This window comes from Oryzias latipes, chromosome 7 (assembly GCF_053564925.1).
Source record: "Oryzias latipes strain Hd-rR chromosome 7, Olatipes_Hd-rR_3.1".
In the NCBI taxonomy this organism is placed as follows: Eukaryota; Metazoa; Chordata; class Actinopteri; order Beloniformes; family Adrianichthyidae; genus Oryzias; species Oryzias latipes.
The window spans coordinates 1,512,979-1,538,094 of record NC_136243.1 but is presented as its reverse complement, the minus strand read 5'-3'; the positions used below and the strand labels follow the sequence as shown (position 1 = coordinate 1,538,094).

Here is a 25,116-nt window from a genome sequence, read left to right as displayed (position 1 = left end):
AATACAAATAGTAAAGAAAACGGATGGAAATTTATCTTTGTGACACCAAATAGGTGCAGCCAAGATGCACAATAACCGTGTTTGAGATCACCCAGGTGAACTCAACGCTGCACAGATCACCTGGTGTGTGACATATATTTTTGTTTTTGCTCCAACTTCACCTGTCAATCATCACAAAAATATCAGGAGAAAGGGGCGGAGCAAGGGGCAAACCTACCCGAACACAGCTGAAAATTTAGTACTGCAATGACTGAAAGCTGCCATACAGACTACAAGACAATGCATTATGGGACATGTGTCCTGATGGTTTTTGTAGTTGAGTGATTAATTAAAATAATTTAAAATACCAATTCATTAAAAAAGGCTACATACACCGAGAGACGTAGTCTCTCCAGCGTGTCCTGGGTCTTCCCCGGGGCCTCCGCCCAGTGGGACATGCCCGGAACACCTCTCCAGGGAGTCGTCCAGGAGGCATCCGAACTAGATGCCCGAGCCACCTCAACTGGCTCCTTTCGATGTGGAGGAGAAGCGGTTCTACTCCGAGCTCTCCGCGGGTGACCGAGCTTCTCACCCTATCTCTAAGGGAGCGCCCAGCCACCCTGCGGAGGAAGCTCATTTCAGCCGCTTGTATTCGGGACCTCGTTCTTTCGGTCATGACCCATAGCTCATGACCATAGGTGAAAGAAACAACGAGGACCCGATTACGTCGCCCGGATTGGCGTCACCGGGGCCCCACTCTGGAGCCAGGCCCAGGGTCGGGGCTCGCAGGCGAGCGCCTGGTGGCCGGGGCTCTTCCCACGGGCCCCGGTCGGGCACAGCCCGAAGGAGCGACGTGGGACCACTATCCCATGGGCCCACCACCCGTAGGAGACCTCAAAAGGGGCCGGTGCAATGTGGTTTGGGTGGCAGTCGAGGGCGGGTGCCTCGGCGGCCCAAGCCCCGATCATGAAACCTGGCTTTTGGGACATGGAATGTCACCTCTCTGGGAGGGAAGGAGCCTGAGCTGGTGCGAGAGGTTGAGAGATACCGTCTAGATATAGTCGGGCTCTCCTCCACACATAGCCTGGGCTCTGAAACTCAGTCCTTAGAGAGGGGTTGGACTCTCTACCACTCTGGAGTTGCCCAAGGTGAGAGGCGGCGGGCTGGCGTAGGCTTACTTGTGAGCCCCCAGCTCAGCCGCCAAGTGTTGGAGTTCACCCCGGTGGACGAGAGGGTCATGTCCCTCCGCCTCCGGGTGGGGGACAGGTCTCTAACTGTGGTTTCGGCTTACGGGCCGAACAGCAGTTCAGAGTACCAGGCCTTCTTGGTGTCTCTCGAAGGGGTACTGGAAAGTGCCCCAACGGGGGACTCCATTGTCTTCCTGGGGGACTTCAATGTCCACGTGGGCAATGACAGTGGCACCTGGAGGGGTGTGATTGGTAGGAACGCCCCCCCTGATCTGAACCCGAGTGGTGTTTTGTTATTGGACTTCTGTGCTCGTCATAGTTTGTCCATAACGAACACCATGTTCGAGCACAAGGGTGTCCATCAGTACACCTGGCATCAGGGCGCCCTAGGCAGGAGGTCAATGATCGACTTTGTAGTTGTTTCAGGTGACCTTCGGCCCTGTGTCTTGGACACTCGGGTGAAGAGAGGGGCGGAGCTGTCCACCGATCACTACCTGGTGGTGAGTTGGATTCGCTGGCGGGGAAGGAGGCCGGAAAGACTTGGAAGACCCAAACGTACTGTGAGGGTCTGCTGGGAACGTCTGGCTGAGCCCTCCGTCAGGGAAGTCTTTAACTCCCACATCCGGGAGAACTTCAAACAGGTACCGGGGGAGGTTGGGGACATTGAGTCCGAGTGGACCATGTTTTCCACCTCCATTGTCTCTGCTGCTGCTCGGAGTTGTGGTCGCAAGGTCTCTGGTGCCTGTCGCGGCGGTAACCCCAGAACCCGGTGGTGGACACCGGAAGTAAGGGATGCCGTCAAGCTGAAGAAGGAGTCCTACCAGGCCTGGCTGGCCTGCGGGACTCCAGAGGCAGCTGACAGGTACCGGCAGTCTAAGCGAGCTGCGGCCCGGACTGTTGCGGAGGCGAAAACTCGGTCCTGGGAGGAGTTCGGTGAGGCCATGGAGAAGGACTATCGGTTGGCCTCGAAGAAATTCTGGCAAACCATCCGACGACTCAGGAGGGGAAAGCAGTTCTCCACAGGCACCGTTTTCAGTGCAGGTGGGGAGCTGTTGACTTCGACTGGGGACATTGTCGGGCGGTGGAAGGAGTACTTCGAGGATCTCCTCAATCCCACTGACACGCGTTCTTTTGAAGAAGTGGAGAATGAGGATTTTGGGGTGGGGCTGTCCATTACCCGGGCTGAAGTCACTGAGGTAGTCAACGAGCTCCTCGGTGGCAAGGCCCCGGGGGTGGATGAAGTCCGCCCTGAGCACCTCAAGTCTCTGGATGCTGTGGGAGTGTCTTGGCTGACACGTCTCTGCAGCGTCGCGTGGCGGTCGTGAACCGTACCACTGGACTGGCAGACAGGGGTGGTGGTTCCCCTCTTTAAGAAGGGGGACCGGAGGGTGTGTTCCAACCATAGGGGAATTACACTCCTCAGCCTCCCTGGGAAAGTCTATGCCAGGGTACTGGAGAGGAGAGTCCGTCCGATAGTCGAACCTCGGATTCAAGAACAACAGTGCGGTTTCCGTCCTGGTCGTGGAACAGTGGACCAGCTCTACACCCTATCTAGGGTGCTGGAGGGTTTGTGGGAGTTCGCTCATCCAGTCCATATGTGTTTTGTGGATTTGGAGAAGGCGTTCGACCGCGTCCCCCGTGGCACCCTTTGGGGGGTGGTCTGGGAGTAAGGGGTCCGGGGAGCCTTACTGAGGGCTGTCCGGTCTCTGTATGACCGGAGTAGGAGCTTGGTCCGCATAGCCGGCAGTAAGTCAGACCTGTTCCCGGTCCACGTTGGACTCCGGCAGGGCTGCCCTCTATCACCGGTTCTGTTCATAGTTTTTATGGACAGAATTTCTAGGCGCAGCCAGGGGCCGGAAGGGATCTGGTTTGGGGACCACAGGATTTCCTCTCTGCTTTTTGCAGATGATGTTGTCCTGTTGGCTTCAACGAACCGGGACCTCCAGCGTGCATTGGGGCGGTTTGCGGCCGAGTGTGAAGCGGCTGGGATGAGGGTCAGCACCGCTAAATCTGAGGCCATGGTCCTTGACCGGAGAAAGGTAGTTTGCCATCTCTCGGTCGGTGGAGTGTCCTTGCCCCAGGTGGAGGAGTTTAAATACCTTGGGGTCTTGTTCACGAGTGAGGGAAGATCGGAGCGTGAGATTGACAGGCGGATCGGAGCAGCATCCGTAGTTATGCGGTCGCTCTATCGGTCCGTCGTGGTGAAGAGAGAGCTGAGCCGAAAAGCAAAGCTCTCAATTTACCGGTCGATCTACGTTCCAGTACTCACCTATGGTCATGAGCTATGGGTCATGACCGAAAGAATGAGGTCCCGAATACAAGCGGCTGAAAAAAAAAAGTAAGGAACTCCTAAATGTGGTCCGGGGAGGGGGCTGTCAGGTTTCCTGCTTTCAAGCCCTGTCATTGTCCCGCCCCCCAAGAGTCATTTACCCCACTGAGATTGGTTGGTCAGCTCCGCGCACGACAATGAAAAAATGTCATTCATTAAAACTGGCGGGCTGCAGTAACATCAAAATTTCATATTAAGGCCGGGGCCGCAAAGTATCATCTTGGAGGCCGCAAATAGCCCGCGGGCCGCGAGTTTGAGCCCCCTGCTGTAGTTCTGGCACTGGTACACTAGCCGCAGGTCGAAAGAATGAATCAAGAGTTCGCTTGCTCAAAGCTCAGACGCACATATCAGGTTGTGATGATATTTGTCTCTGTTTCCTTCCCACAGATGTTTACGCGCTCGCGAATATCTCTAGGCCCCTCCCCCCTACACGCATTTTAACCACTCACAGTGGCTTTCCCTATTCTTCTCACACGCAGTGGCCGCCTCACAGACAGGCGTCACGCGAGTGTGTGTGTCTGCCTGCGTGCGTGTGCGCTCGCGTCTCATTGATTATTTCATTGATCATTGACTTGCCCCTTCCACGTTTGATGTATAAAAAAATACGTAGGGTGGGGGAGGCAAATTTACTGGTAGCACATGTGCGACTGGATGTAAAATTCAGTCGCACACTCTCAAATTTTGGTCGCAAAATGCGACCAAATGGTCGCAGTCTGGAGCCCTGGTATGTCTTTATTCAAATTGGTGTGAATCAGGGGCAGACGGAAAAAATGTTGTTTGAAAAGCTTGTAGTTGTTATGTACAAATTACAATTAGTGGGTGAAAAGCTTCCAGCTCTGCTGCATTCTGATGCATCCACTTGCAGACAAACAGATCCATGAACGTCTTTGTTTTTCTCGTCTGAGCTGGAATCTGGATCAAACTGTACAACTATTTAGCTCCAATAATGCTCGCCGTTCTCGTTTGACCGGAAATGTTAGGTTGGGGTGTGAGGGGCTGTAAGCTAGTGGGAGAGTGTAAACAAAGGGATGATGGGAAGGCTTAGTCTACACCATCTGTCCTTCACATAACTCAGAGGGGAATTTCTGATGAACTCCTGCTGCTCTGCAGAAACTAGCAAAACACTCAGAGTTTTAGACTTTGGCCAAAAACTGCATAATCAATCATAAAAGACCCCCGGAAGGTAAATCAAAACTTGATTGGAGTGGGACATTAAGATCACTTCAAATTCCAAACTTTGTGATGAGAGAACATCTTCAAAGTTAGAGAAATGTGTCCTTCTGACTGACAACTTCCTTTTCTCCTTTCTGTCTGGGTCCCAGAGACAGGCTTTCCAGAAATTCTTCCGAGGATTTGAGAGGACACTGCTGCTCAAACATCGCTCCGTTGCTCAAGGAATAACTCTGCGTGAAGCTCATGTTCACTTGCCGTTTTTATATAGTAAATACATTGGTTTTTAAAAGTCGAAAGGTTTTAAAAGCAGAGCAAGGAGGACGACAGAGCAGATCTGAGAATTCAAAGCAGAAATGGAAACAGAGGTCCAAAGATCTGGATCCAGAAAAGATGTATAGAGCAAAACACTCCAGACACCATTGTTCCTGAATGCTGTCAGAACAGAGAACAGAGAAAGCATCTGGTCCATCTGACAAACAGCTGAAGATCCTTCAGTCCATTTATGAAAACTAATTCACAGCTAATATCAATGAATCTGAAGAAGTTCTGTGCGTCATCCTTCAGATCTGCCGTTACTTCTGTGGCTCACCAGCACTCAAACAAGTCACATCTCACAGCTCTGCTCTACGTGCTGCATCAGTGTTACCATGGTAACGTGTTAGTTAGTATGATGGCTCAGAGCTGAAGGCATGTTGGTTGAGGATGAACGTTTTTGTTTTGTCATTGTTGTCCTTCCAGAACGTGCATGTGTAAGCACGCACACACATGCACACAGCCCAATCTGAGCTGCAGGAGAGCATCTGTTGACGGACGTCTGGATGACAGAGCTGCTCCCGTTCATTCAAGACAGTTTTTATTTACGGGAATATTGTTTTTGTCAGGTTGTGATGCAGAATTTCAGCATCCAAAGTGAAAAAGGAACGTTTACTAAAAGATGGCCCTAAATGTCAGCATGAGCAGAGTCCTACAGACACCATGGCGTTAGCCTGTAAAGCAGACGTTTGTTTGCATGTGGGAACAACACGACTTAACTACAAGTTTATTACCAACTCTAAAACGGCAAAAACTAAGTCTTTTGAAAAGAAAAACTAAAGTCAACATATTTGACAGCAGTACCTGCAAGTACTTTCAGCGGCTGGATAGCTCAGTTGGCTGGGTGTATGACTGTCACCCCGGTACAATGAGTCAACAACAAAACCCAGGGTGGGTCTTAGGCAACACCCTTCATGCTGCTGCCTATCCGGGGCTGCATATGCCTTGAAGATACAGGGTTATGTCAGGAAGTGCATCTCTGCCAAACCACCTGTGCAAATCAGTGAAAGCCAATTGGCTGTGGCCACCCCTGACGGGAGGAGCTGAAAGGTGAACAACAACCTACAAACACCTTCATATCACGGCTAAAGATCATCATAAGCCTCCCATTCCAAAAATATACACCTCAGAAATGAAAAACAACATACAAGGATTCCAATGCTGATTTGGTCCCACTCTGTCTTTGTTAGATTTGCTGTTTGACCACAACATCTAATGGATCACATCAACAATGTAAACATGTACTCCCCCCACCACCAAAATGAAGTGCTGTATGTTCCTGTGCTGGAGCTCAAAGGGGTCAAACTGAGCATTAAACACCTCTCCATAAAGATGAACATTAGGTAAGTTTGTCTGATTGCTGATATTTGTTAATGGAAATTGTAACTACATGTTTATCAGATGGGGGTCAAAAAGGCTGGATCCTGTTGTAAACTGATGGAAACCGTTCAAAATGCATCAAAAAACTCTTTCAAACTGAAAGTCCTCCCATGCTGTATTTGACTTTCTTAACTAAGACTATAATTACCAACCAATGTAAAGGTAGACAGGCTTCGTACTGCTTTACAACTATGGAGAGCACAGAATCATCCAGAGTGCTGTTTTTACGCTCAAACACACATCTACACTGTAAAACTGAATGAACCATGTTTAGAAGAGATCCTGTCCATAACCTCTGTCAAGAAGCCAACAGGAATGATCTTCATGAGCCCGTTAAATTACACACAAAAATTGGGATAATTGGGAGTAATTGAGCATGAAAATGCAACCTATAGATCCAGGTCTGGATAGCTATCAATGATCTCACCTATTTTCAAATAACTACGTACATACAGTCAGGACCATAAATATTTGGACAGAGACATGGCTGCTAGTGGCACTGGGACACTAGTGTTTATTGATGACGTGACACAGGACAGAAGCAGCCCAATGATTTCCGAGGTGTTCAGAGACAGACTGTCTGCACAGATCCAGGTGAATGCAGCCAAACTGATTGGACGGCGTTTCATAATCCAGATGGACAACGACCCAAAACATACAGCCAAAGCAACTCAGGAGTGTATTAAAGCAAAGAAATGGAATATTCTGGAATGGCCAAGTCAGTCACCTGATCTTAACCCAATTGAGCAGCATTTCACTTGTTGAAGACTAAACTTCAGACAGAAAGGCCCACAAACAAACAGCAACTGTTTGCTGCCGCTGCAGTAAAGGCCTGGCAGAGCATTCAGAAGGAGAAAACCCAGCATCTGCTGATGTCCATGAGTTCAAGACTTCAGGCTGTCATTGCCAGCAAAGGCTTTTTAACCAAATATTAGGAATGACCATTTGGTTTTCAGGTTGTCCAATTACTTACCAGCCCCTGAAATGAAGGGATTGTGTTAAAAAATGCTTTAGTTTTTCACATTTTTATGCAATCTTTTTGTTCAACCCATGGAATAAAAGCTGAAAGTCTGCACTTCAATGGCATCTGAGTTGTTTTATATAAAAATCACTGTGGTAATGTACAGAAATTAAATTAGAAAGAATGTGTCTCTGTCCAAATATTTATGGTCCTGACTGTGTGTAATGACTTTCAATTTTCCTATCATTTTTAACAGGATGTTTTTAGCATTAGCTTTGCTAATCTTGGAGGTTATATCACTGCAAAACAAACAACCCAACACTTGGCTAGTACTCTGCAGGAAGAGACACTGATTGCCGTGGATACATAAAGCTACTCTGAGCCACATGACTTCTGGGGGGTATCCCAGAAAGCATGTTTAAACTCGCCTGACTTTAACCCTGAACTCTGGCTGAAATCCGCCTGAACTTGCTTACTCTGGGTATGTTGTTTCCAAAAGACCGGATATGAGTTAGCGTAATTACACTCGACTTGGTAACCCTGAGTTAATGTGCACGGCAAGTTAGGGTTGGGCGATGTCCCCTAAATTGGCAGTTGACGAAGTTTGCAGTCTACCATCGGGATGGATGATGATATCGTGGGGGGGGGGCTATTTTCTAATTTTTCGTTCTTATATAATTGCTATTTGTCATTTTACTTTATTACTTTATTTATTCTATTTCCCAAATAATGACTCATCCGCAATGATCCAGTCTAAACTGAGGGAAGTGACTTAAAAAAAAAATCAAATAAACAAAATAGAAAAGAAGTGGTCCGCTCCTGCGTTTGATTAGACCGGTGGAGTGAGCGACCGTGTCTCTAGCAGAGCAGACGGACTTACAGTTTTGTGTTTTAAGGGAAGTAAGGATGCTTTGTTACGTGTGGGAGACTTCGGACTGTGATCCGTCCCGCAACTCTACGTGAACGAATAACCGGAATTTAGGAGTAGCGGGTCTCCCGGTAAAAGTGTGTGTCGGGGCATAGCTCGGAGCGCTAGCTAACGCAGTGTGTAAGCTTCGAAGCAGAAAGGCCGCTCAGTCCTTAGAAACTGTTCAAACAATCACGTGGATTTGTGTTTCCAGTCGTGTCCCGACAAAATAAAGGCTGATGTTATTCCCACATATTTACGTGCAGCCAAGATGCAGATTGCAGCGTTTCACGCATGGATTTATGTTCATGCTAATGTTGTTAGCCCGTGTTAGCATACTGCTAATCCTGGCTTCCGGCTCCGTTTTTCAATAGAAAAAGCACTGACCACACGGATTAAAATTAAAATGATGAGCGAACAGGCGCTTCATAATAACCGTAACATTAATAAAAGAATGTTTAGGAGATCATCTTGTATAATACTGAGCATTGATCCCATCAAGATATTTTGCACATGTAACCGCGGCTTACGGGGTGGACTCGCAGCGTGGCGGGGGCGTGGCATCACGATGGTGTCTCTCCATCGGGATGTCAGTCAACCATCACCCTACGGCAAGTACATAAAGACATTCTCAATGGATCGCCGAATTTTGGAGTCACCATGGAAACACGTGGAGAAAAAAAGAGAGCGCTATACTTCAGTGAGACGGAGTTAAAGATTATAAGACCATCAAAAAAGTAACACGGCTGCATCAGCAAAAGAGAGTTTCTGCTTGGAGAAAAATAACAAAGAGTAAACGCACGAGTTTCTATCTCATTTCTATTTTCATTGTGACGCATATATATAAAACTTATCCAACTTAAATGAATTAATTCAATTGGTAACAAGTAATTGAGTTACATTTGTTCAACCTAATTTCTTATGTCCATCCAATTCAATAATTGTTTTTACAATTCAAATTTACATATTTATCTAACTAAATGTCATATTACTTGAATTCAATTAAATGTTTTTCCATCAAAATGTATTCTACTTCTTGAACTCTCATATGTCTAAGTTTGAGCCTGCAGATATTCTCATTTTTATAACATTAAAATGAATATTTAGTGTAGATTTGTAATATGAAACATGTAAGCATTTATCATGACTCTGACTGTAACTTCAGTTTTTATAACATTCTGTAGTACTAGTGGTGCTAAATAACGTCAGCATCCTGTCCCTCCCTCTCACTCATGGTGCAGAAAGAAATAAAAATGAATAAAAAAAAAAGTAAAACAGCTAAACAACTAAACACATTTGGTCAAAAAGCCACACTTAAACCCAAATCTGTCCAGACAGGCAAAGGGAATGCTATCCCACAATCCCTTGCGGTGCCGATCTAACAGCAGCACCAAAGTTACACCTATTCAATTGAATTAATTTAAATGAAAGTAAAATAAATGTCTGATAACTACGTGTTGTTTTTCAGCTGACTTATCTAAAAAAAATGATTTATCTTAACCAAAGCAAATAATTAATTTAGATCAAAGTAAAAAAGTTTATCTTTCCAACATCCATATGTGGTCTTATCACCCTCTCACGGTGGAAAAAGTATTATCTGAGCTTCTTCATCCACTAAATCATCTTCAAATGGACACGCCATGCTGCTTCACCTCTCTGAAAACAAACTAACCTTCAACTAAACCTGCTCCAGACCAGGTTATGTTCAGAGCATGAGTTGCTATGGCAACTAAGCATACCCTGAAAACATATCTTTGTTTTTGGAACCTAAAGCTGAGGTTATCAACTTCCTTAGTCTCAAACTTACCGTGGCAATTCATATAACCTGTTTTTTGGAATCCTCTGCTTTTCAGTTGCAAGTACACAAATGTAAAAGTACAACATATATGGGCAAACAAGCCGGGAAGGATCGGCTTTTAGGGGGAATATCCTATTTCTCATTGTCAGATAACTCCCATTATTGGACCAAAGGCATCAGATTATCCAGTCATGTTATTTGAAAATTACAATAACTCAAGGAATCAGATAAAGTTTGGATAGTTGGTGTTCATGTAAACAGCTCACTAAAGTGTTAAAACTGTGGGAATAAAGAAAAAAGGACAATGTTCTTTGTTACAATATTGATGTTGTATGTTTAGATGAAATACTCCTGACGGTTTGTCCTCATTGAAGCACCGTAAACACTGGCTAATCTACAACAAATTACAGTCTCCACTGCAATACCCAAACATCTGCTACAGAAGATTGTTGGGCTGTAAATGTTGCCGATGGTTTCCTGTGGTCTGTGGTCTCATCCACTAATGTGATGTGGACCGACCAGTGGCAGCAGCAGCATCTGGGACTTTCAGAGGGAATCTATCTCCGAGCATCAAAACAGTGAGAGGAAAGTCCTGGATAGAGATGGAACACAACTTTGTGCTCTCATTAGCATCAGGACCAGGTCCAGGATCAGGATCAGGATCAGGACCAGGACCAGGACCAGGACTGGTGTAACGCTGCATTACGGCTTCAGTCAGACTGCTGCCAGCCACTGCAGTGTCACATGTAAGCACGCGCGCGGACGGACACCTGTTGCTGCACACTGACACCAGTAGAGGCTTACCTTTGATGAGTGGGTTGGACTCCATCTTTACCGGGGTGGACTCCATCTTTACCGGGGTGTTAGGGTTCGGTGGTGCGCGTCGTCCTGTCTCCCAGCTGGCTCACTCCGCGTGCATGCCTAGTCGATGGTGTGAGCCTGTGCGTGAGCGCGTGTTTGGAGGAGCCCGGTGCGGCTGTCAGAGCCCAGCTGATGAAAAAGAGGGAGAGAGGGAGGCGACGCCAGGCAGCTTCTCTCCCGACCTGTCGACGTTATGTAACCGCGGCAAGCTGCTGCTGCCCGGCTGCCCTGCCTCCATGCTAACGCTCCCCGAGCGCCGCCAGAACCGCTCCGGCGGTCCAGACAGCTCCACAGCGGAATCAGACGAGCCCACAGGTGCTGCTGGGGGTTCACTAAGCGGTCCACAGCTCGGAGAGGGCTTTCTCGGTCGGGGATTCTGCGGCTCGAACGTGAACGGTTCGGTCCGTACTGCGCGAGTCGGTGTGGTGAACGGAGCCCCTGTCACGAACCGCTCACAGTCTCCTGCTAACTTTGTCAAAGTGAACCAAAAGTAAACAGTTCAACCCCTCTCCCCGTGTTGGGTTCGGTTCCGACTCCACGAACTAGACGGTAAACGGTCCCCTCTTCAGTTCAGCAGGCTAACTGCTCAGCTAGCTTAGCGCGCTTCTGAGGCGACAAGCGCAGGAAACCCGGTCAGAACCACTACAGTCCTCCGGTACCGTCCGCACTCCTCCAACACAAACAGAAAGTAGTTGGTCCGGTCCCCCCGCTGTCCGAACGTCTGTTCCGACCACGAGCTTCGAGGAACGGCCAGTTAGATGAGTTGGTTTCCTGTGGGGGGCGGGAGGAGGGGGGTACGGCTGCAGTCAAACCCGGCGGGCTTCCGGCTGACGCTCCGGGAGAAAGGACCGACCTCAGAGCGGCTCCCAAGCCGTCCCGATGCACGACGGCGGGCTGGCCCGGTCATACAAAGTAGTTTGTATCGATTTAGGCAATCGGCTCCAGCATTTTACTGCCTGTTGTTTAGTTCTAATAGTAATGCGTAACAGTCTGTCAAAACAAAAAAACCTGAGGGAAAGTGATAATAAACTGACTGTACTGTTCTGGGGAAATCCAATTCAGCAAATTGTTTTTCTGTTCAGTTCTGAGATACAGCTGGTAGAGACAGCTTTAATACCAAAAACTTTGAAGCAAAAAACCGCAGAGCTACAAAGCCCACTATTGAAAAAAAAAAACAAGTATTTCAAAGTTGTGATTATCTATCAACAGGCACATTAATTAACAGCTCTTGTGATCCATGCAAAGTAACAGTTTATCTGCAGTTGCTATGATCTATTTTTCTGACAGTTCATTGATTTTGATGCCCTATTCTAAGGTTTCTGCGTTTGTAACATTTCCTTGAGTGTCTGTTATCTATCTACTACAGTCACTTTGAAATGTACCGTTGTTTGTTGCTTGTGACCATCTAGTGCATCCTCTACAGAAGCTGTCAAACATCTGCTGCAGCTGTTATCTATCTACAGATGCAGCTGGCAACCCTTCCACAGTAGCTGTCCATGCCCAACATTGGCTTTCAAACATCTTCAGAAGCTGTCAACTATGCATCTACAGAGGCTGTATGTACAAAATTGAGCTGTCAGTTATATATTGTAGCTGTAAACAATTAACAGGCGTTGTGAGCAATCTACAATGTATCTACAATGAACAAAAACGTAAACCCAACACTTTTGTTTTGGGAGATTTTGGATGTGATTTGCACGTATTTCAAGTGTGACCAAGCACAAAAAGTGATGGAAATTCACGTTGATGCACATTGCTGGCTGATGCCCACACATATTCTAAGTGCATCCAAGGGTAGATTTCGTTGTTGGTCACACATATTTTAAGGTGTAATTGTAAAGACTGGAATGGCTGCTGTTAATTGCTGTTAAGCATTTTCAAGATAAAAGTTCAGTACTGGCTGCGCGGATTTTAGAAATTACGTACAACTTGTCACTTCCTTTGTTTTTTGTCTTGTCTTTTATGAGATGAATTTGAAGATCTGTAACATTTTCTACAAACACAAGATTACCATTTCTTTCAAAAATTGTTGGCGTCTGTTTAAATCTGTGATAGTGAGCACTTCTCCTTTGCTGAGATATTCCAGCCCACCTCACAGGAGTGCCATATCCAGATGCTGAGCAGACAGCATGAGTAAAGGTGGGCCTTAGACCGGCCACGGTAAAAGGCCGCCCTGAAAAGTTCCGTTATCACACATCACAATGACACAGAGGTCGCACGGTTTGAGGGAGCGTGGAATTGGCATGCAGAAGAATTTCCACCAGAGCTGTTGCTCGTGAAGTGAATGTTCATTCTTCAACCATCAGCTGTCTCCAAAGGTGTTTTAAAAGAATTGCTGGTTGAATTACATTGACCATGTGTATCCACACTAGCCCAGGACCTCCATATTCAGCCTGTTCACCTCCAAGATTGTCTGAAACCAGCTACTTGAACAGCTGCTGAGACAATCGGTTTGGATAACCAAAGAATTTTCACAAAAATTGTCAGAAACCGTCTCAGGGAAGCTCATTGGCCACTGATCTTTGCCACTTTTGTGGGCAAATGCTCAGATTTGAAAGCGTCTGAAGAGGTGTTCTCTTCACAGCTAAGTCCTGGAGCGGTTTTCCAATGTCTATGACGTGGATCAAGTGGCCCATGGTGGTAGTAAGGTTATTGTATGGGCAGGAGTATGTTATGGTTGAAGAACATAGATGCATTTATATATGGCATTTTGAATACACAGAGATGCCGTGACGAGATCCTGAGGCCATACATCCAAGAACATCAGCTCATGTTGCAGCATGATAATGTGTGGCCCCGTAGTGCAAGACTCAGTATTCAGTTCTTTGAAGCTGAAAACATCCCAGTTCTTGCATGGACGGCACACTCACTTGACATGTCGCCCATCATCGAGCATGTTTGGAATGCTATGGATAGATGTATACAGAAGTGTGTTCCAGTTCCTGCCAATATCCAGCAACTAAGCACAGCAATTCCCCAGGCCACAATCCACAACCTGATCAATGTAAAGTAGTGATGTGATGTTTGAGTAGTGGGGGAGGAGTTTCCACAAAGCATGCATCAAGGCCTGCTTCATTGAAGGGTGATGAAAATGATGACATCAGAAGCCTCGTGACTGATTCATGAAGTGGTTCTGATTTGACAGCCACATGAATCCTTCAGGCTCCGTTCAAAATGTGGGTGTTTGATGGAGAGTTACGGTCAGTGAGAGTCTGGACAGAGAGAGATAGAGTTTGGAGAGTGTGGAGATTTAGGCAAAACTGTTTTTTATTTTATTTTTAAAATAAAATCATCAGATTAATGTGTCTCTTAAACACACTGGCCCGATCTCAATGTTATAAAAGCAGGATCATAGTCCAAAGCCCAGCCACCCTCACATGGGGATGAGTACTGAAACTCGGTGCCGAGTCTGTACTGGTTAAAACGCGGATTTTGGTGTTTTGTTTGTGACCTGTCAATCTCTTGTTTTCTCTTCAGTTTTGCTGTACAATTCCAGCCAATCATTTAACCTTTTCAGCAAATGCAAATAAGAAAGGGTGGAGCAATGAGAGTAAGCAGAATTTCAGTCCAAATGGGTGAAGAAAAGGAGAATGAGCAGTGACATAGACTTCGCCCCTTACCAGCACAAAGGACAACTTAAATGTGGATGCCATTGCATCGCTCTGACCTGCCACCATATTTAAAGAACAAAGCTGACAACAAAATAGTTCTTGTTTGTTCAGAAACTCAGCTTTAGCTCCTTAACACCTTTGGAGTGAAAATCAGAAGACCCTTCCTGGTAAACTATTCTGAAAGGTCTGTGAAGCAAATCAGGTGCATCTCCCTGATGGATCCTGATCAGTGTCCAAGTTTCTTCCAGAATGAAGGTCTTTCTTCCTACTCGGCAGGTAGGTTTGGCTCCATGACAGCCGGATGTCCACTTTTACAACTTTTCTACAAAAAATCTCATTGTGTGCTGTCAAGTGAGTCACTGAGCCCCTGCAGCTCCCGCAGACCCTGGGGAACGCAAACACAACTTCAGGATTGCAATACATCCGTTACCACATTCTGACTATAAGCATGGTCAAACAGACCTCCAGCACCATCCGGATGTTGGCTCTTATTTTGGCAGAGTCCTTGGTGAGCTGTTCTGTGAAGCTGCAAAACAAACCATCCCATGTTAGCACCTTTTACACTGATCAACAATATTAGCAATGAACTAACAGCTGACAGGAAGTCTATTCAAACTGTACTCAAAGATCCAAACCAGAAAACTAAGTCTCCATCATGTTTAGGAAAAGAGAACTTTTCTCTCTAAATTCAAGAAAACAGCATATTCTGCTTTAACAGTGTGCGATAGAAAACTGTTTATCGCATCACTACAAAGGAATCATTTGTGGGCGGGACTTACCCTGTCAGCTGACTTGTCTTCTTCTCAATGAAGCGCAGAGCCTCGTCAAGAGACATCTCTACAAAGAAACCGAAGCCCACCGCCACAAAAATCCTAGACGGGTCCTCACTGCTTGACAAGAGCATGAATCAGAAACAGCAGAAGTTGTAGGAGTCAGAACAATATCACATAGACACAGAGACTCACACTTCAGCCTGGACAAAGAAGTTACAGCCCAGATCCACGTCTGTCTGCAGCCTCTGGGGGCCCGCCTCCTGTTTAGACACAGTGAGATCAGCATCAACAGGCCCTGCCTCTTTGAAGAAAAACTTCCAGAAATGCATGCAGGCGGATATACCTGTAGACTCTGAATGGTGTTCTTAAGCAGCAGGTACTGAGAGATTTCCTCATAAACCTGGTCTCTGTGCTCAAGAACCTTCCTGTCACATAAGGAACGAAGCAATACAACTCAAGTTATGCAAAACCCAAACACATTCATGGTCGCTTTGTTCCCCTTTTTTTCAGAGACCCTGGAACTTGTAATTTCACCTGCAAAGACAGCCCTTACCACCCCTGCCCTCTATAAAGTTACATTTGTGCCCCTACAATCAGAACAGATAATATAACTCCCTGCTCCTGGGCTGCATCCTTCAGCTGATCATCTGCCATCATTACCTTCCCTTCCTCTCATCCATCTTCATGGTTTTTCAACTGCAACCATGAATCTCCTCCCCTGTGAAGATGTCTAAACCATCTTTTCCTCTGCCTTGTGAACCTACACCCCCTCCACACCAGTGGCGGACCGTGCATGACACACATGGGCCTTCAGTAGAGCTACGTCTGAATCCCTCAACCCCTCATGAACCATTTGTATGCCTCTAAATAAACGGAATCAACAAAACAGTAAACAAATCTCTTTATGCTACTACAGCCTGCAAAAAACATTGAAAACACCACATAAATGTGGAATATTATTTATTATAATATTAATCATTTCACTCATTAAAAAATTGGATTATTTGAAGACAAATCCATCCTCCTCTCTCTCCTCTAAACAGTCCATCACCCTGTCATGTAGATTTTGGTCTTCAGTTCCATCCAGAAGTCCTTTTCTATTCCATCCTCAGTGCTGAGAGCTCAGTCTGTCCAGTTATGTTTCTGCGTTGCTTTGAATTCACTTTAGAGCAGAAAATGTCCGCTGGACAGACGCAGTGGACATGGGGACGGTCAGCGCCAAACACATAAATCTGTACGGCTGCTTCATGATTCACTCAGATGTTTCTGATGAAGGAAGTCAAGGAGATCAGTGGGAGATTTTCCTGCTAGATCCTCCATGGATACATAACAGTCAGTCTGTTTTTAACTGAGACACATCAAAAAGTGCTCCGTGGATCTGTGTCAAACTGGACAAGGCTGCATGAGACTTCCTGAAACTTCTGTCCAATCAGAAGGTCCAAACACTGTGACGCTGTCTAAGCCTGCTAGAAGGCCCTGCTGAAACCAACTCACAATCTGATTGGTTGAAAGAAATGAATGAACAAAATTGATTTCACATCACAGGACCTTCACAACTCTTGCCGAAGGCCCTTACCCTGCCTGGTAACAGAGGACAGCTGAAATACGATTGGTTAAATGCTCCAATGTGAAAATACGACTGTCTGGAAGCGGCATAACCATCATAAACACAATAAAAGAGATTGGACATACATTTGGAATGAATTAATGAGTATGCATGGACAAAATATGATGAAAACATGATTCTGATATTTTTTAGGCCTTCAGAAAAGGCCTTGAAGGCCCTGACGGCCCACCACTGTTCCACACAAACCCACCAGTCACACATTGTGCAGCCTGTGCCTCCTCTTCCTCCACCTTTCCCTGCATCTCCCTGTCTTCTTACACACACAGAGTTGTGCACTTAAAAAAACAAAATCACATTTTAAAATCAGTTTCTGCTTCATAGTGTAAATATACAATATAAATGTATTTAATTTTTTAAAAATCTAACAAAGTTAATGTCAATTTGACGATGAAAAGAAGTGTTAAACAACAATTAAATTATATAGTAAAATAAATGGCCGTGTTCCATAGGACTCTGCAGGTTCTACCAGGAGGTTGAGAACCGCAGAGCTGCTTCACAACACTTCATTTTGATAAAAACGTTCTAATTATGATTATGAAGTTTTGAACCAAAATCCCACAACCTAAATGTCTTAAAGCCATATTTCATCTTTATCTGAAGCCTCCGTTTCCAAAATCTCCTCAACATGGGCGTGGCCATTGGTGCTGAGCTAAGTAGCCCCGCCCTCGACCCCCCCTTTCTGATGATGACAGCTGCATCTTGCATGAGTGATAATCAAAGCTCTTTTAATTACAACCAATGAGTATTACATTGTAATGTGCACTGATTATTACTGAAAGGTTTGAATTACAATCAATAAGCTATTGATTTTGTTTACTTGATCTGCAATGTGTAGCAATAATTAATGGTTTATTGGGATCATGTGTTCTAATGATAATCAATGATTATGACATATGTTTACTGAAATTGTGAATGAATGTTTTCTGAAGATAATCAATCATCAATAAGCACTGGATTTTGTTACTTGAAGGGAATCTAATTTGATCAGGTTAAAATGAAAATCTTACCCAAAGTTAATTATCTCTTCTCAATGATTCCCACACAACCGCCATTAAAATGGTTCAAAACATTAGACTCATCCATATCAAGCTTTTTATGGAACAATAAACCTGCAAGAATTAGTCTAAAAACTTTAAAATCTGCAAAAAGCTGTGGAGGATTAGAATTACCTAACTTCCACAATTACTTTCTTGCAAATAGATTACAATACATCTTAAAATGGTTAAAAAATAATCCAGAAACCAACTCATGGTTAGACTTGGAACAGGCGTTATGTGGAAAGATCAACCTGTCAGATCTTCCATTTATTAGTCAAATAGTTAAAAAACAGGATTGTTTCAAAAGTATTAATATAAATGCCACTTTAACAGCCTGGTGGGAATTTCTCAAAATATCAAAATCATCAATTCAACCGTGCAAAATGACACCCATCTGGAACAACCCGGACATCCTCATAAACAAAAAAATTATCCACTTCCCAGCTTGGCAAGCAGGGGGCATAAAACAACTAGAGCACATAATTATTGATATAAGATTTATAACTCCCCAGGAACTTCAAGACAAACATGGAATATATAACTTCTTGGAATATCAGCAACTTAAATCAATTATTACTAAAAAGTTTAAATACAGAGACAACGATTTAAAGCTACCAGATGTAGTTACCACTCTGATCAATTTCTCAATGAATAAAACTCTCTCCAAAATATACAAACTTTTATGTAATTTAGATAACAATATTTCACTTCCGACAACAAAATGGGATGCGGATTTGAGCATCAGCACAGATGAAAGTTTTTGGTCAGAACTTTGTCTAAACACCTTTAAAATGACAAAAAGTCCAAATCTGCAGCTAATCCATTTCAAAACTCTTCACAGAATTTACTACACTGGACAGAGGATGTTCAAGATGGGTCTCAGTAACTCAGACATTTGTCAGCACTGTGACAGTAATCTACCCGACAATTACATGCATGCACTATGGTTCTGCACGCCTGTCCAGGCTCTCTGGCAGCAGGTATGTGCCGATCTATCAGTCTGGCTTAAGCTTTCAATCACAGCTTCACCGTCACTTTGTGTGCTTGGTGACATGAGTGCCATCGATGTAGAAGGAGGATTAGGCTCTATCATTTTCATAACTCTTTGCATTGCTAAAAAAACTATTTTAATAAATTGGAAAAGCAAAAAAAATATAAATATAAGTCAACACAGAAATCTGCTGCTTGATCATATCAGCTTGGAAAAAATGTCAGCCCAAGGTTCAAGTAACTTTGAAAGAATTCGGTCTCTCTGGTCTCCCATAGCTAACTCCGTGACTTAGGGGGTGGGGGGGCATGGTCGTCGCTGCTCCTTGCCCTTCTGCCGTGGGCCGGGGTGGGGGTCGGGGCCTCCGGTGCCTGGCCGGGGGTGGTGGGGGCTCCGTTGGTCGGTTCCGGCGCCTGGGTGGGGCGGCCTGGGGCGCTGCGTGGTCCTCTGGGCTTGGGTGTGGGGGTGCGTGGTGGGGGGGTGGGGTGGTGGTCTGGCTTGGCTTGGGGGGGTGGTCCCTTTGCCTGTGCTGGGGGGGGTTGGCGGGGGGCGCTGCTCGGGGGTGGGGCCCAGCGGCGCTGGATGGGCTTCCCATCTACACCTGGGGCTGGGATCGGCCCTTCCCTGGCTCTGGGGCGGGACGGGGCAACCCTCTTGGGGCCCCCGGTCGCTCTGGGTGTCCTCCGCTTCGGCTGCGGGGTCTGGGGTGGGGGTGGGGTGGGGGTCTTGTCGGCCCTGTCCTGTGGGGGGGCATTCTGGGGGAGGGGGGGGGGGCACTATTGGTACGGGGCAGAGGGGGTTGACGGGTCGGGGTCTCCGCTGAGGCCATCGGCGGTTTCCCCGGCAGGTTGGCTGCCTCGGTCCCGTCGAGGCCTGACCAGAGCTCTTCTAGGGCCGCCGTTTGGGGGTGGGGGCCTGGGCTTGCTCCGGGGGGGGCCGGCGCTTTCTGGCTCCTCTCTCTCTGTGTGGGGGTGGTGGTGCTGGGCCTGGGGTGTCTGCGCCTCCGGGGGTGGGGCCCCGGGGCTGGGTGGGCCTGGCCCCCTTGCTGGGGGGGGGGGGGGGGGGCGGGGGACAGCTGTTTGACCACCGGGGGACAGTCTATCATCTGTCCCCAACTTACCCCCTTCCTCATATAACCTCATAATAGGGTGAGGGGGTGGGGGGCTTAGCCTGCGATGAGCCTTGGGGGGGGGGTTTACTAGGCAGTGGCCCCCCTCCTGTGGTTGCCGTATGGAGTGGGCCCCCCCTCTTTCGGTTTTATTTGCACCTTAGACATGTAGGGCCCTTGGTAGGGGGGGTGCTTGGACATCACTGCCAGCAAGCAGCGGATGTCCTCCTAGCACCCTACCCGCCAATTTTAACCGCACCTTAGACATTTAGGGCCCCTTGGTGGGGAGGGTGAGGGGACGTCACTGTGAGTAATCAGGAGATGTCCCCTTAGTGCCCTACCCGCCAATTTTAACCGCACCCCCCTTAGTACACACACCCCTCCCCCCTCAATATATACATCCCAACATAAACACACCCACATGCACACACACACCCTTTCAAACACATCTACACGCACACACATTTTGCAAGGAAGGTGGGACCTGGGTCCGTCTGTCCCCTGCCTCTTCCCTGGTGGGGGGTACGGGCCCCTTTGCAGCGGCGGCCGTGTCCCCGGGGTGCCGGCTTCCTGGGCCCGGCGGTGCTCTCTCCGCGCGGTGGGGGGGTTCACATTACATCTGAGCCGGGGGTGTCTGGTCCCTGGGGGGTGGGTTCTGGTCCTTGCTCCTGAGTGCTGGGCCCCGCCAAATTTCCAACTGTGGCCGAGCCTGGTCGGGCCATATTTACAACACCCCTTGTGGGCCCTCTTTTTTCCCCGGGGTTCCCCCCTCCTGGGCGGGGGCGGCGGGCCCCTGCCTCGCTCCTCCCTGGACCAACCGTGGACCGGGCGGGTGGCTGCCTGGAGTGCGGAGCGGGTCTCCCTTGGGGGGTCCTGGCTCGTACCTGGGGTTGGGGCGGGGGGATGCCCGGAACTCCTGGGTGGTGGTGGGGTGCTCGTTTGGGGCTGTGGGCGTCCTTCTCCGGTGGGGCCCTGCGTTGGGTTCTCCCGGCGCGGCGGGGGGGCTGCTCTCCTGGTTGGGCGGGGGCGGCGCTGTCTTTTCCTCTGTGCGTCCCTGGCCTCTGGCTCTGGGGGCCTTGCGGCGGCCCTGCTGGCCCTGGCCTGGGTGGCGGGCTTGGTCGCCCGGGCGGCGGTTGTTCCCTGCCGGTTCCCGTGTGGCGTTGGGGGGATTCCGGCTGCCGCTGCTGCTGCGGTGGGGGTCTTGGGGTGGGGATGGCTGGGCACTCTCCCTCCTTCTTTTCACGTTCCACCATCCATTTTAGAAGAACACCTGCAGCTAGCAGGTGTGTTTAAAACATTTGAGTGTGTGTGTGGACAGGCTCCGCCCCTTTTTTTTCTTTCTTTTTTTCTACATTTGAACCTTACCATAATGATTAACAACCAGTAAACTTGTTGCTTTATGCTGCTTCATGGTCTTATCCCCCTTCCCCTCCTATTATCACCCCCTACCCCCCCTCTCTCTAACGTCCCTCTCTCTTCTTCCCCTCTTTCCTTTTCCGTCCGGTCCAACACCAAAGATTTTCAGACATGATTGAAATTAATAAAGTTTGGCCTCAATTACAAAAGGGGTTTATTCAGACATACCTTTGGTTTGTCTGAAGATTAATAACCCCTCTTGTTAAAGTAAATTATGTCCAACACAAGAGGCCCTCAGCTCTCATCTGTCTGCCTAGCTGTTGGACAGGACAAGTTAAAAAAAAAAAATGATAATTTGATCAGAACCGGATTTCAAAAACTGTAAAACTATCAAATATACTAACTCAGTAGGGGTGGGGTTATATAAACCCTCTTCATCCCGCTTCTTTTCAAGCAATAAATCAAACTCCACTTAACTTTTTGTCTTTTTAAGCTATGCATTTTATCATTTCTGTAATGAGTTTGATAAATATGTGAAATTTTCTTTATTTCTTTGACTACAATGATTGAAATTAATCAAATCAAATCAAATCATGAGTGAAGAGCTTGAAACCACCGACTGACAGTCTCTACAGTCCCAAAAGTTTCTCTTTGATCAAGAAACGGTGAAAAGTAACAGGTTCCAAATCGACACTTTTTGCACAAAATGACAGAATGAATGTGTGTAGCAGACCCTGCTGTTTAATGAACTTACACACCAAAAAGAACTTTGATAAGAACGCGAAAAATGCTTTAAATGACGTTATAATTTAGATTTTACATTGCACCAGCAAGCAGCACTGATTTGATGCAACGACATGCAGATTGTTGAATTCACTTGCACAGCAATTCAAATGAAAGGCCAGAAAGAAAGTAACAATTCTCTTGCAATTTTCCAAATAAGTCCGGCAAGCGCTGGACTTTTTTCAGTACCGTCCCAGTGTAGGTACCATAACAGTTCGGCCTGCAACAACCGTTCAGGGTCCTTCGACTAGTGCTGACGTCACATTATGTGATGACTGTCTGTTGGTCCAATGACGTGTCAGGTAGTGATTGGTCTGGACAAATGACAATACTACCATAGAAGAAGATATTATACGGTCCGTTGTAAACAAACAGAGCTCCGACACAGAGCGACATTATCTTCTAAACGTGCTTTTAATATTATGATTATTATTAGGTGCATTGCAGATGAATGGACTGCGTTCAGAACCCTTCTCCAGACCGCACACTATGACAAAGCAGCTTCCCTGCCTGTAAACACGAAGCTACGAGACTCCAGCTGCTCTGCTCAGAGACAGGGTTCACTCTGTGGAGCAGCAGGTTCATTCTAGCAGCCACAGATCTTTACAAAGGGGGTTGTGGCAAAATCTCTATAAACACTACAAAGAATAATGTCAGACACAACTTAAGAGGGAAAAGAACTTTATGTTATAAAAGGAAACGTGAAATGAGAATATGTAGAGCCCGAGCAGATCTCCACGCTACGTAGTTTGTCCAAGTGGGGCTACCGTAATGTGACATCATCCTCAGTCGAAAGGACCCCAAACGGTTATTGCAGGCTGAATGGTTATGCTACCTACACCAGCTGCTGTTGAACAAAGGCGGCTAAAGCCTGGACAGTCTGTCCCAGGGCCCATGGAGCTGGAGCGGTTGATCTCACTATGCGGCTCCCAGGAGGCGAGCTGGGGGCCAGACAGAGACCTGCTGCAGGATGGGGAGCCAGCCTGCTCTGACCTCCTGAACTTTAGGTTTTCTTTCAGGTCTCTCTATATATAACATATATATAATCTCATCATCCTCTCCCTCATGGTGCAGAGACCTAAGCATAGTAGGACAAATAACTGGGCAAAACACAATAAAAACAGCTAAACAACTAAACACATTTGGTCAAAAAGCCACACTTAAACCCAAATCCGTCCAGACAGGCAAAGGGAATGCTATCCCACAATCCCTTGCGGTGCCGATCTAACAGCAGCACCAAAGTTACACCTACTCAATTGAATTAATTTGAATGAAAGTAAAATAACTGTCTGACAACTATGTGTTATTTTTAAGTTGACTGAACTGAAAAAAATTATTTATCTTAACTGAAGCAAATAATGAAGTTAGATCAAAGTAAAAAAGTTTATCTTTCCAACATCCATATGTGGTCTTATCACCCTCTCATGGTGTAAAAAGTATTATCTGAGCTTCTTCATCCACTAAATCATCTTCAAATGGACACGCCATGCTGCTTCACCTCTCTGTAAACAAACTAACCTTCAACTAAACCTGCTCCAGACCAGGTTATGTTCAGAGCATGAGTTGCTATGGCAACTTGACATAACCTGAAACATACCTCTATTTCTGGAACTGAAAGCTGAGGTTATCAACTTCCTTAGCCTCAAACGTACCGAGGGAGCTAGCATAACCTGCTTTCTTTTTTTTTTTTTTTAATAAACTTTATTGAAGATATACAAGATACTCATTCAAGTAAATTTTAAGTACACAGATAAAAAAAAAGAGTAACAAAATGTGCCAGGGGAACAAAAGAACAAAGGAGAAGAAAGAAGAAAAAAAAAATTATAAACAAGAGCAGAAAAAGCAGTAAGTTGCTATTCTGTACATTTAAAAAAATTCCAGGGTGTCAAAGGTTCTTATAGCTTTGGGGTTGGAAGAATGTTTTATTGCTTTGATATATTGGTTCAACTCAATCATAAAAAGTTTGAATAAGGGCTTTTTTTCAGAAAATTTGCATTTATGTATGTGGAATTTGGCTAGTATTATCAAAAGGTTAATTAAATAGTATTCCCTTCTTAGTGAATTATTAACACTATAAAAACCAAATAATATATCCTTGTATACCAAATCAAATTTTTCATAAATTTAACATCGAACAAAGGAGGTAAGGTCTTTCCAAAAAATTGCTGTTGGGGGGCATTTCCAGAAAAGATGTATAATTGTTTCAGTGTCTAATTTACAAAAGGAGCAATTTTTATCAATGTCTATGTGTAATGAGGATTTGGCTGGGTAGCATCTGTGAAGAAGTTTAAAACAAACATCCCGGGGTTTATTTGAAATAAAATATTTAGAGGACAAAGTCCAAACTTTCTTCCATTCAATATCTGGGGCAATTTTTCTCCAATAGTGGGTGCATAACCTGCTTTCTGGAATACTCCCCTGGGCCTTTGTGACGTCACAACACCGCATTAGTTCAAACAGAGCGTCTTTGAGACAGTTTGATTGACAGCGGTTTAAAAGGAGAAACACTCAGAAATGCAAAAATGAAACCATGTCTAATTCCATTTGTTGTATTTCATAAGACAAATACCACAATGTCACAAAACATGATTTTCATCAGAGGGGGACTTTCAGAACCGGAGCAGAACCCAGAGGGGCTTACCGCAGGTCTCTCCTCAGAACTTCCTCGATGAATCTTTCATACTGAAGGACCTTCTCTTCCATCCTCGAGTCAGAACCGGCGTCTGTGGGCGGAGTCATCGGGGATGGGGGGCTAATGCGGGGGCTCTGCGGGCCGGTTCAGCTCAGACACTTGTAAAGAAGTTCACAGCCCCACATGCAGTCATCTAAACAAGATTCTGAACCGGAAGTACTCCGACAAGATACTTCCAGGTTTCAGCGTAGAAGAGGAGCAGAAAAAAGAACATTTAATTTCTTTTTATGTTTAAAGCACTTTGTGCAAACAGT

At 46.2% G+C, this 25,116-nt stretch overlaps 2 protein-coding genes across 7 annotated transcripts in view; both read right to left on the bottom strand.

The window, feature by feature from the left end:
• Positions 1-11,841, bottom strand: part of elk1 (ETS transcription factor ELK1) — a 35,444-nt gene extending 23,603 nt beyond the window's left edge. For 2 of the 6 annotated variants that reach the window (XR_002290590.2, XR_013657278.1), the window contains exon 1: positions 10,831-11,808. Coding sequence is in view for 3 of the 6 variants with exons in the window: in XM_004071081.4 (XP_004071129.2) it covers positions 10,831-10,876 (46 nt within the window). In the remaining 3 variants the exon portion in view is untranslated. Of the gene's footprint in view, positions 1-10,830 lie in introns of all 6 variants that reach the window. The other 4 variants (XM_078950011.1, XM_078950012.1, XR_002290591.2 and 1 more) reach the window with 3 other exon arrangements.
• A 2,291-nt stretch (positions 11,842-14,132) lies between these two features.
• uxt (ubiquitously-expressed, prefoldin-like chaperone) lies at positions 14,133-25,034 on the bottom strand. Its single transcript, XM_004071072.5, has 6 exons — positions 24,812-25,034; positions 15,615-15,696; positions 15,464-15,531; positions 15,278-15,385; positions 14,961-15,024; positions 14,133-14,883 (listed from the first exon to the last, which is right to left on the bottom strand). The coding sequence occupies exons 1-6, from the start codon at positions 24,907-24,909 to the stop codon at positions 14,833-14,835; spliced, it is 471 nt and encodes a 156-aa protein (XP_004071120.1). The 5' UTR covers positions 24,910-25,034; the 3' UTR covers positions 14,133-14,832.
• Positions 25,035-25,116: the final 82 nt, after the last annotated feature.